At 39.3% G+C, this 12,532-nt stretch overlaps 1 protein-coding gene across 5 annotated transcripts in view; it reads left to right on the top strand.

Annotated features, from left to right (window-relative positions):
- RNASEH2B (ribonuclease H2 subunit B) overlaps window positions 1-12,532 on the top strand; it is a 90,126-nt gene that overhangs the window by 31,224 nt on the left and 46,370 nt on the right. For all 5 annotated transcript variants that reach the window (XM_072610498.1, XM_072610497.1, XM_072610495.1 and 2 more), the window contains 2 exons: window positions 2,194-2,270; window positions 6,287-6,404. In XM_072610498.1, coding sequence (XP_072466599.1) covers window positions 2,194-2,270; window positions 6,287-6,404 — 195 coding nt within the window. The remainder of the gene's footprint in view (window positions 1-2,193; window positions 2,271-6,286; window positions 6,405-12,532) is intronic.

Raw genomic sequence — 12,532 nt, 5'->3', positions numbered from 1 at the left:
TTGTAGTTCAGTAGAAGATGGGATTCAAAGTTGCATGGAATCAGTAAAATCCTGGTGGTTTGTCACTGAGTGTGAAAGAAGGATTTTGTCTTTGTGAAACAAGCAGAAAAAGTATCTTGTGGTGATCACTTCTTCATGGAATGCGGTTCATTTAGTCACACATTTGGGGGCTACTTCAGATAACAGCTACCTGTGGCAGAATTTTGTTGGAAAGAGACATTGATATGCAGAATGAAACCAGATAGGCTCAAAAAGTAGGAGGTGAGCATTTGGAAGGCAACTAGGTGGTGCAGAGGGTAGAGTGCCAAGCCTAGGATCAGAAAGACTCATCTTCCTGGGTTCAAATATGAGTTCAGATACTTACTAGCTCTTGTGACTCTGGGCAAGTCCCTTAACCCTGGTTGCCTTACTTTCCTCATCTATAAAATGAGCTGGAGAAGAAAATGGCAAACCATTCTAGTATCTTTGCTAAGAAAACCCCAAATGGGGTCACGGAGAATTGGACGCAACAGAGATCATTTGGACTGCAAACCTCTCTTTCTTTCTTTCTCTCTCTCTCTGTCTCTCTCCTTTTCTGTTTTTCTTCTTTCCTCTTTTCTTTTTTTCTCTCTTTACCCTGAAGAAATAGCTGTTCTGAGGGCTGGCCACCTGGATTTTGTTTTCAGGCTGGAAAACCTGTTCCTAATTTTTGAATATAGTGGATGCCATATGCTCCTGATAAGGTTATTTTTATAAGCTGTTTTTCCAGATTTTTTTTGAAGAATCAAGCAGTGCCAAAGTATGAAATTCTTTTCTTAAGTTTCTTGCTTACTGTAAAATGGATACACACACACACACACACACACACACACACACACACACACACACAAGCTAACATGGTGCAGTTTAAAGCTTCATTGAGATTTTTGAAACACCCCATGTGTATGTGTGTATACCTATAGATGTATGCATATATACTTGCATATGTGTTTATTGATATATCACATGGACAAACATGTATATATAGATATACATGTAAGTTGATATATACATGCTTGCGCATATAAACGTGTGTGTTCACATTGTTCCATATGTGTGTATATGGAATGTCTACATATATTTTTCTTTTTATTAGAAACGTCCATGAACTTTAAAAAAAAAATTGTAACTATATTTCAATAGAATTAATTTCCTTTTTAATCCTACATATTTTATTTTGTGTGTTTGAAAACATTCTGAGAAAGGGTCCATGGGCTTCACCTGTCTGCCAGAGGGATCCAGGCTACAAAGACACTTAAGAACCATAGGGTCTTCCATCCTGACACATTCCCATTGATCTACTGGTATCAAAGCCTCTACCCATGGAATGGTGGATGAGTTCTATGTAATTTCATCCTCTTTGCTATAACATTTTCATGAGTTTAGGGTGTTTGGGGGGAGATGCAGTTGTTAAAGGAGAAGTTGCATGCAAGTTTAGGGTATGAATTTGTCTCTACTTTGATTGCCTTTCCCTGGAGGGTTCTATCACTAAAAGAGACAACTTACAGAAAATTTCCTTGTCTGCTTATATCCCATATGGTAGGCTGCTCTGTTTTGGAAATGTCCTTGTCATTTTCTTCCATTGTTTTTGCTGCCTTGGCAGGCCCAAGTGAACACTGACCCTACTACTTTCTGTGTAGCACTTAACCACTGGCTCAGTGTGAATCTGTCAGTAAACCACGGTGTTCCCACCATGTGATGCTATTGTTCCATATGGCTTTCCCCACCTTCAGAAGCCCAGTGAATCACAGGCTATGGACATTTTATGAACCAATCCCCTTGCCTCCGTCTTTTGATATTTGTTTGGTAACATGAGTTCTGCCATTCTGGCCTGGTTTTTGAAGGGGAGCAGTATTTGGCTTTGCCTCTGTAGAAAGTGATTTTTAAAGGAAGTAAATGGAAAATTAACACTGTATTTCAATAGGCTTGGCTTTCTTTTTATATATATATATGTATATATACATATATATATATATAGAAGAGATATTTTTTTTGAGGGCTTTCAGATGTTGCCTGTTCAGAATCATACACAATCACTGGCATATTTGTGAACTACTGCTTAACATGGAAGATTTTAAATGTATATTTTAGTGACTTATTTTCACCCTGAAGATTAAGACGATAGAGTTGACAATTCAATGTGTTTAATTTCTTTTTTCCCCTTTCGATCTGCAGATGGTCGCCTTTTACTTGTAACGCCAATGGACCCTTTGTTTATGGTTCTGTACTACCTTATAAAGGCTGAGAAAGAGGTATGTTTCCCCATTTGGGACACTGAACAGTTAAGGAAAAGAATACAGTGCTCTTTTCTACTCCACCCCCCTCCTCTTTTAATTATTCCAAAATGTAGTTTCCAAAAGCTTCAGATTCAATTTCACCATCATAAAAATGTATATAGCATGTGCTCTGGGACAAATTCATGCCTCAGAGCCCCCAGGGCCTGAGTTTTAATCCAGCCGCAGCCACTAACTTGCTATGTGACCTTTAGGAAGTCACTTTCACCTCTTTGTGTACTCCCACTAGAGTCCTATAAGGACTAAGCAATGAAATTTTTTTATAAAACACTTGTTAGATTTGAAGAAGTATGATTTAGATGTCAAGAAAATAACAGTATCCTTGGGGAGAATTCAGCAAGGAAAAGAGAAACTTACTTTCTCACCTGTGCCTCAAACACTCTGGAAGTCAGTAGAAGGCATGGAGATTCAGGAGGCATTTATAGAGGGGAGATATCTTCATTGATGCTTGTATTTTAAAACCTCTTTGGTTGGGATCATTCAGTCAAGACTGAACTGACATTTTCTTTCTTTCATCTAAAACCAGCTAATTATCTCACTGAAATTGTAACTTCTCAAGAGAATAAAATGTTTTAGGGTACTTTAAGTGTAAGCAATTGATATGTTTGAAAGTGAGTCTTAGCTCTTTATTAGAATGCCTCTTTCTCCTTAGAGCTTCTTTTACTTTTTAGGATTTAATTGAGGTTTCTGGGACCACTTGAAAATAATGAAATCTTCCCCTCCTCCCCCCCTTTAAAGAAATGGCCTTTATACTAATACAGAATGACCTTTCCCTTTCTTCACATTCCCCAGTTAGTCTGAATTAGTGAGGTTTTATTATATAATTGTCATCCTTTCTCTTGATCTTATAGTTAATTGTAACTTTTGGGATTAGGTCAGGCAAGTAATGAGGGACAGAAGGTGCCTTTCTGTCACACAGGAGGCCACAGCCCTTCTCCTAGGCTGTCCTCAGGGGGAAAATGGAAATTTTAGGTGACCCAAATCATATGAATTAAGTTTGAATGCCAGTAAAGATCTCTGGCTTTCATGACCTTTAAAAAGAGGCAGCTGGTGCTTAGAGTCCTAGGCCTGGAGTCAGGAAGATCTGAGTTCAAATTCAGCCTCAAACATTTAGTATCTGTGTGACCGTGGGAAAATTATTTACCTTCTCCTTGCCTCAGTTCCCTCAACTGTAAAATGGGGATAATAAGAGCATCTGCTTGGGGTTATTGTGAGGATTAAATGAGATAATATTTGTAAAAAGCAGTTAGAGTAGCACCTGCCACATATTAGCCATTATGGAAATGTTTACTTCTCCATCTTTAAAATACATTCCTCCTGTTTTTTGCTACATGAAATGGAAGTTGCAAAAGGTGCATACATTTTTATCTAGTAACACTCTTCTAAGCCATCTTTACTTGATAGTCCTTTAGCAAAAACGTTTGTAGTTAATAGTAAAAGTAATTTGTTTCATTTTAGATAGGAAAATGGTTCTCAGACAATGTCTTCAGTTTGTACCTTTTTTCTACTTGTTAGTGGGAAATGTGATGAGGATCTTTTCTAATATTAATCTTTAATTTTCTATTGCAGAAATTGTTCTGACATAAGTGAAAATAACTCTTTTCTTCACAGCAGTCCCAAGAGAGGCTTATGTTATATTCAGAGCATTAGCCGATTCTCACATGACAGTTTTTGCTTTTTGGTAAAGGAAATAAGAGTGAACAGATTAGTTAATTACAGCGTTGTACTCCGACCCTGACCTGTGGTAGACCACACGTGTGCACACAGAAGGTTACCTTCTAGTTGTCTGGTGTTCAGAATTCTGGCTGATTCTGACAGTGTAAGGACATGGGTGATCTTGGAAGTGAAACCCAGTCACTTTAAGACTTTGGCCCTCTGAGAACCAGACTTTCCACTTGAGTGGCAAGAAGGACCTTGAATCCAAGGCATTTCCAACGTATTCTTTGCGACACGAAATCTGAGAAAACCCCTTACCGTGGTGAACAGGGGTCAGTGAGTATTCTTGTTTCAACCCATTGAAGTCTTATGCTAATATTTCTGTCCAGCAGAAGAGAATGGAAAATGGCGTCTCAGGGTTCAAAAGACATTGTCCCTGAAACAGAAATGTAGATCTAGAGGGAAAGGGGAATGTGGTGGATAGAAAACCACACTGCTCCTGCAAAGCCTGCTGCCCCAGATTCTCACAAGTCCAGTATTGATTTTGGCAAACTTCATGTATCTTGTCATATTAGTAACGTGGAGGGAAATGGGAACCAGAAGGGATCATGTACTGAGGGTCCCTGTACCTAACTTCATTCCAAGACTCTGGATATTAGGACATAGAAATACTTCTCCACAAGCCTAATTTTCATATGCCTGGCCCTGCTCTACGTAAAAGCAAGCACCCTGACGTACACAGGAGGGCCTGCCATCCCAGGTTCTTAGATCCGCGTTTCTAAAAGGAAAGCAGCTTTTGAGGGGTCAACAATCACTTTAATCAAGCACATGTATCCTTCACTTAGTTCAGGGGAAAAAGTCAGCACCCCTAACTTCAGAGAAAATACAGAGAAATAAAGACCAACAGACAGGGCTTCCAGCTCTCTGACCTTAAGCAATACATAGCTACCAAAGAGAGAAGCACCAATATCTGGGTTTTCAAAGCTGGGGGCTCCTTGTCTGTTTTGCCCAGAGTCCCCTCTGGACAAACACACACTTCCAGTGGATAAACTCCAAAGTAAAACCTCACTTCAGAGCCAGAGGGCATCCCAACCCTGGAGAACCAGAGCTTCCTTAACAAAAGGTGTGAGCCTTCCTACACATCTCCCCTAAGCAAACTGCCCTTAATGGCTTAAGAGCTTTGATCTCATTAGCATTATGCTTACCTTTTAAATTATATTTTTAATTATATTCTTTAAATTTATAACTAAATTTATTCATATATTTTATATGTAATGGTAGTATCTTCTTCATGTAATATCTTTTTTTCTTTTTTTTGCAAAGAATGGCCAATTTTGGTGTTATCTTTGTTATACTGTGGATAAAACAATCTGGGTTTTCCTAACTAATTGTGAGTGGGAGCAAATGACATCATTTTTCTGAACCTTAATTCCTTTCTCTGTAAGATTAGGGATCAGATCTAAAAATGCATCCCAAGTCTAATGTTTGTGTCTGTGATTCTGAATGCTCTACTCAAAGGGATTTTGACATCCTATTTGATCAAGATACTCTGTGGTCCTGACATAGAGACAGCATGCACCTACAAATTTTCCTGCAAGGGAAGGCTTGTATCATAGTTGGTGTGCAAGTTGTATTGTACGATCCTGAGTTTGGATGCCTGGTAGAATCAGAAGGTGGCTTGAGAACCCTGCTCTCCCCAGTGCTGCCTGGACTGTGCCAAAAACACTTCATTTAGGACTTCAGGCTGAACTGGAACTGACTTCCCAGAGGTGAAAAGTCAGGGCTACATTCTCATAAGCCATTTTTGTCCGTTGAGACTCTTTATGGAAAAGGGAGTTGGGATGCTGGGGAAATCAGAATTCAAATGAAAGTTCTGATATTGGCCTCCCTCCAGCAGGTTGTGGGTGTAGAAAGCAGTGGGCAGAAATTCATTTGTGTAAACCAACCCTTTGCCATGCTCCAAGGTTGCCCTTTTCTCTCTACCTCCTCCCCCTCCCTGCCCCACCCCTTTCATCATTCCACTCCAATTTTGATTGAGTTTCTATGTGTTTTGAGCATAGAATAACTTTGTGTAGGTTAACTTTATGTCATAGTGTTTCATAAGCAGATAATGTTTAAAATGTTTTATTTATAGTTAGTCTGGAATCAATTTATAGATTCATTATGTGGCACCTCTGGCTCTTTGCCTCCTTGATTTAAGGCTGCCAGCCATAAAGTAATACAATTTATTATTATTTTTCCCCTCCTCTTTGGGGAGAGAGGAAGGTTGTTTGTTGACAGTAATGCATGTTTTCCCATTGATGTATCTTTTTTTTCAGCAAGGGAAATTTCAGCCACTGGATCAGGTTGTGATAGATGCAGAGTTTCCTAGCTGTTTCATGCTGTTGCAGTGTGCCAGACTCAGACCATTTCTTCACCACGTGACAGAGGAAAAAGGTAGAGTATTTAGGAGCTGTGGTCAATCAAAAGACCACTCTCTTCTAGTTAGGTATTAACATTTGGAATGGCATTTTATTGGCATAATAAAAACAAAAATTATGAACTTAAGTCACAAACCTTATTACCTAGAGGCCCAAGACCTTCTATGCTTGGTTCCCAATTGATACTCAGAGTTTTTAGCTTAATCAGGCATTAAATATCTTAATGTTAACTGGCCTAAAATGTAGAGGTTTCCTTTTGAAACCTTTACTTATTCTTTCATCATGGACAGAAGGTTGGTTTTCCATTGATAATCAGACTGTTCTTGATGAACAATATTGCCTTTGGGAAGTGCTGTGGTCTGGTGCCTCCAAAGGTCTAGGGACCAAAAGACCTAGTTTCCAGTTCCAGCTCTGTCACTAACTAGCTAGTTGGGTCATTTTCTTTCTTTGTGACTCACTTCCTTTTTCTGTAAGGCAGGGTAGTAGTTACTCTGCTTAACTCACGGTCTTCCATGAATGTGCATTGAAAAATTAAAAGTGAATGCAAATGTAAGATCTCATAAATATCATTTAAAAAAAATCTTTGTGTGTTCCTTTGTTTCAAGGCTGTTTGTTTTTTGTAATCAAGTACAACCATCTTCATTGCCAGGGTTTATCACCAATAAATTCCTTAAGTAAACCCTTGCACGCGGGCACACACACACGTGCGCGCTCTCTTACTCTCTCTGAGTATGCCACTATTCTTTGTGGTCCAGTCCACTTACATTTTCTTTTTTAATTAAAAACACATACGCGCCTAGTGGCAGTGGTAATGCAGTATTTCTAGAAACCTTTGCTGCACTCCAAACTTTTTAGCTCATTGAATGACACTGGAGGCCTTTGTGTCAATGGCATATCAGTTTAACATTGGGGCTCCCCAGTATACCTGTTTTTAGATGTTTTAGACTTGGTTTGTTTCTCTGTCATGGTTAATTGTGGTCAGGCAGAATGGGAACTAGAGTCACTTAGAAGCCTGATAACTTGTGACTGGCCAGGGTCAGAGAGAGTTTGGCCAACTGGGACAGTTCTTTTGGGACCAGGCAAGTGTTGGCTCCAGGAATTCTTGGCTGGTGATTGGAAAGAAGAGAACTGCATTAATTATACCCTATCTTCTAGGTGCCTACTAAATTCCTTTTTGGCTAAATTTGGAATTCCATTTGTAGATCTGAGGTAGTATGTAGCTCTAAGGCTTTATCAAAATAATTTCATGAAAAAACTTTTTTTTTCCTTATCCAGTATTTGGCAGGAAGAAACAACAGCCTTATTTGCAGCCAAGACATGGGGCTATTCTAAATGACTGCTTTTTAAACTGAAATAATGAAGAAAAATTACTGGTTGTTCTAATTTTTGAAAAGTTAACACAAGTTGAAAATGCATATAATGAATTGCATGAGACTTTGCAGTTGCTAATACAGAAATCTGGTAGACTTCCCTAAACTTGTTGGAGAAATGAGTACAGGGAAAGCGCACTGACTGAAGGAATCAGATTTGGTTTCAGATATTGCCTTTGATGCTCTCCTGGGTGACTTTGGGTAGGTCACTCAGCCTCCAGTGGAGGTGGGGAGTGGAAAGGGAGGAGTTCAGTTTTCTCATCTGTAAAACAAGGAGATTAAACCAGATAAGGGCTTCTCAAATTTGCATTTCTGTTGATGTTGTGTGGCCTGAGGGCATTAGCAATGTAAAGTGCTTATACTTTGTGCTCTGAACCCAGGCTGCAGGGAAGATGTACTTTGGGACACATGCTAGCGCTGCCAGAAACACCTTGGATTCACTACGTGTTTGATTTTTAATTAATTTTTGGTCGTTGCACATTCAGAAACCTTTTACTGTTGCCACATTTTTCTCCTCCCCATGTGGAGTCACAATCCACAGTTTAAGAAGCTCTGCACTAGATGGCCGTTGAAGTCTTTTCTAGCTGTGATCTTGTGGAGATCATTGGCTCATGTATTACTGGCATCCCAAACCAAGAAGTTCCCTAGTGGTCCCTTGCCACTTCATTGAGGTCTGGCTGAGGAAATCATGATCTGAAACCTAACTTTAGGTTCTGTCGTTCTAGCTAATCCCCCTTACCTGCAGCACTGCCTGTGTTTAATCCTTGATTTTAAGAAGCCTTATCGGTATAAACAAAATAGAAATTCTTAGAGCTTGGTTTGGACTTGGTTTGGTTAGGTTGCATGCCCTGGGTATATCTTGTTTGCTCTGCTTGGAAGAACACTTGTCTCCTTTAGGATGCTATGCCTGACAGCAGCCACTTATTCTCCTGAGACATGCCTGGCATAAGATCTATCTCTCAGGAGGCTTTCCAAGTCTATCAGACTTTACCTAAATAAAAATACCTCCCCTGTTTATGTTCCATGTCAAAAGGCAAATGAGGAAAAGTGTTTATATGAAAGTGCTTATATGTGTTTTGATGCCCAGACTCTTCCTTCAGTCAGGCAAAGAAGATCTTTCTTTTTTTCTCTTAAACTTTGTTTTAAGATGTAAAGATTCCATTCCTTTAGACAATGTCTTTAACCTTTTTGTGTGTGTCCTAGACCCTTTTGGCAGTCTGGTGAAGCCTATGGACTCCTCCTCAGAATAATGATTTTAAATATATAAAATAAAATACAGTAGGATTTTAGAGAAAACCAAGTATATTAAAAAAGTTTTTGTATCTGTATTTGCCTATATAATGTTAATATTTAATATAATTTTTAGACTTTAATAAGGGCCAAAGTTTGAATTAAGAAGAGTCTGGACCTAATAGTCTCCTTTGTTTAGAGGATGCCTACACCTTGGGTTGTGAATAAACAATTTCAAAGGCCTGTTGAGGACAGAATGTCTGCAATCTGGGTGATGGGACTTTTCCTTACCTTGAATCACAAAGGCATGCTATGGAAGGAAGATGCCGATAGCCTGGGATCACAAAACCCAATTACAATGTGTTTACCATGTGAGAACTCCTTTCTCGTGGCAAAATGTACTTAAGACAGTCAATTTCTGTACTAAGGCAGCCAGTTCTGATCCTGGCTCCATAGTGCTATGTTGTAACGGACGAGTTAGAGCCGACCCCTATCCATTTCAGGACGCCACACTGAGGGCCTGCCTAGATAACCTAGGGGCTTGTCAGTAGGGGTGGAACTAGATGGATTCAGGAGGAAGGGTCTTGTCCTTGTTTGCAACGTGGCAGTTCTTTGTCCTGGCTCCGGATGTCCAGTGGAGAAGACACCCATATAAGGAAAGGTGATAGGTGATAGGTTCAATGTGAAAGGTGATAGGTGATAGGTCCTACGTAGGGTTTAGGAATGTACGTAGGTAAAACTATAAATGCATGTGATTTAGAGGAATAAAACGGAGTCTTCACCATCTTTGTCTCCCGCCCCATTCATTACTCACGAGATCAAGGCCTCTTGCTGGACAAGAGCCTTGGGTCGGGGTTAGGGGTTCCCGTAAATGGTCTAGGGGACCCCAACACTATGTAACTGTTATCTTTATGGGGAATTAATTAATTAATTAAATCATAAAATGTATGCCTTTAGCCTGCTGCCTTTTCTTTAATTAAGTTTTCAGGTCAGCAATATATATATATGTATAGTTTGTGTGTGTGTGTATGTATATATATGTATATATATGTGTATATGTATGTATAGTGTGTATGTATAAATTTTTTAAGAACAAATTCATGCACACCAAGTTAAGAACCCATGTTTTAGAGGAAGGCTTTGTTCACAGGAAGAAAATACAAAGGCCTCTAGAGAACTGTGTATTGTGAATGTTATTGTATAAAATTTAAGTCAAACTACTCTGTGTTTTGTCTTCATGCAGGAAGGGAAGAAGGGAGGGGACCAAGGCAAGGGGAGAAAGGGAGGAAGTTAAGGAGGGAGAAAGAGAGAGAGAAAAGAGAAGAGAGGGGAGTTCTAAATATAATTTATACCATTAAACATGGACAATTTATAGTTTGCAGTAAAGTAAAATAATGGAGAACAACTCTTTGGCCAAGAATTATCCTGGCCTGATTACAGGACTAAAGTGATGTCCAGTTCAAATATGTAATTTTGAGTAAGTCATTCAAACTTTTCAGTTATCTGGGCCCTTGTTGTTAAGGTGACAGTTATACAGTCTTCTTATCAGTCTTGTCCTGCTGTTTTTTAAAGAGTTGTAAATGTGTTGAATTTCACAGTAGTGCAGAAAGCAAAATGGTTTCTTTTTGCTATAGTTAGTATTTCTAAGTAATTTTTCTGAAAAAAACATAAAATAATTCCTACCCTCTTCCCTTGTGGCTAAAATGCGGTGGACTTTATGTAAGACAGACTTTCACAGAAGGATTTCTTTTCCTGTATCTGCATAATTATAGTTAGTCAACACACACTTATTAAGTACTAACCGTATGCCAGGAACTTTGCTGAATGCTGAGGGGGAAAAGAAAGGCGAGAACACTTTCCTTGCTCTCAAGGAAGTAACAGGCTAAGGAGGGAGACACTAGGAAAACAAAAATGTTCATTCAAGATACATACAGAGTAGATGTGAAGTAGTGTTCGTAGGGAACGCACTGGTTGTTGGCTTCTCCTGTAGAAGATGTGATTTGAGTTCAGTCTTGAAGCAGACCAGGGGAACTAAGACATAGGTGAGGAGGGAATATATTGTAGGCATGGAGGGCAGCCAGTTAGGTGATTGGTAACTGGGTTATAGAGTGTGTGGAGGTAGTGGAGGTAAGGCAGCGTCAGGAGACTGGGAAGGTAGGAAGGGACCAGTTTTGAAAGGCCAACAAAATGCCAGCAGAAAGACTTTATATTTAAACCTGAAGGTAAGATGGAATTACTGGGGTTTGTTATCCAGAGGGATGATATGGTCAGAGCTTTACTTTATTTAGGAAAATCATTTTAGCAACTGAGTGAAAGATGGATGGATTAGAATTGGGAGACTTTAGGCTAGAAGACAATCCAACAGATTTTTATAATAATCCAGGGCATGAGATGGTAAAGTTTTATGTACACTAGTGTGGCTTATGTTAATGAAGAGAAGGAGACATACACAAGAGCTTCCTGAAGGTAGAAATAATAAATCTAGGCAACTGATTGGACCTGGGGAGTGAGTGTGAATGCAGAATGACCCGCTCCAGGTGTGTAGGCCTAGGTGAATGGGAGGATGGTGGTACCCCCAGCAGTAATGAAAGAGTTGGGAAGAAGAGGTGGTTTGGAGGAAAGATAGTTGTGTTTTAGACAGGGGAATTTGATATGCCTATAGGGCATCTAGTTTAAATGTGCCATAGATAGGTAGTTATACCAGAGTGAAGCAATGAATCTGAGGCTGGATATATAGATCTGGGGATTTTCTACATAGAGATACTAACTGAAACCTGAAAATAATTGCCCTGCTACTGTGGATGTATCTTTAAGTATTACAGCTTATCAGAGGGTTCTACTTTCTAATCTTTTGGATGTGTCTCCACCTGAGCATTGTGTGTGTATGTGTGTCTTTCTGTCTGTTTGTCTGTCTCTTAGTGGTTATCATATACCAAGGACCTAGTTCTTTCAATCCAGAGGATTATCTCTCGGATAAAATAATGTCCCTAAGAGAATGGTGGCTTCAAATAAACGTTAATGGTTAATTTACAAAGGAGCCATTTCACATTCTCTTTTGGAAACATTATCTCTAAGTTTCTGCACTGACATTTAAAGCTCTTATTGTTTAGTTACACTTTGTCACACTGTGTAATGAATCTGTGTCCCAGACATTGTAAACAAAAAACTTTTGAGTGACCAGAGAGAGAATGTTTATTACAGGATAGCACAACCTCTAATTCAGTAAATGAGGAACAGGGTAACTTTCTGCAGGTGATCGTCTAGACACAATATATAACTATCGCTACTTAATCCCCAAACTAGCTGTTCTGAAATTAACCTCCAAATGTTGTCTCCCAGGGTTAGGACACTGAGGATTTGTATTAAATCTGTTTAGGACTGTGAAAACTCCTCTCTTTCTTTCTCTGCTTTTTGTGTCTGTTGAAAAAAACAGAGCCACAGTGGTTCTGTCCTGAGTGATGATGGCAATGACCTTCCCATCACCTGCTTTATTAGTGAAGGAAATGATGTGTCCCTATTCACTAGATTGGGGGGAACAGAGAGG

The sequence above is a fragment of the Notamacropus eugenii genome, chromosome 5, assembly GCF_028372415.1.
Source record: "Notamacropus eugenii isolate mMacEug1 chromosome 5, mMacEug1.pri_v2, whole genome shotgun sequence".
Classification (NCBI taxonomy): domain Eukaryota; kingdom Metazoa; phylum Chordata; class Mammalia; order Diprotodontia; family Macropodidae; genus Notamacropus; species Notamacropus eugenii.
Note: the sequence above shows the minus strand (reverse complement) of the source record. Positions and strands in the feature narration are given on the sequence as shown.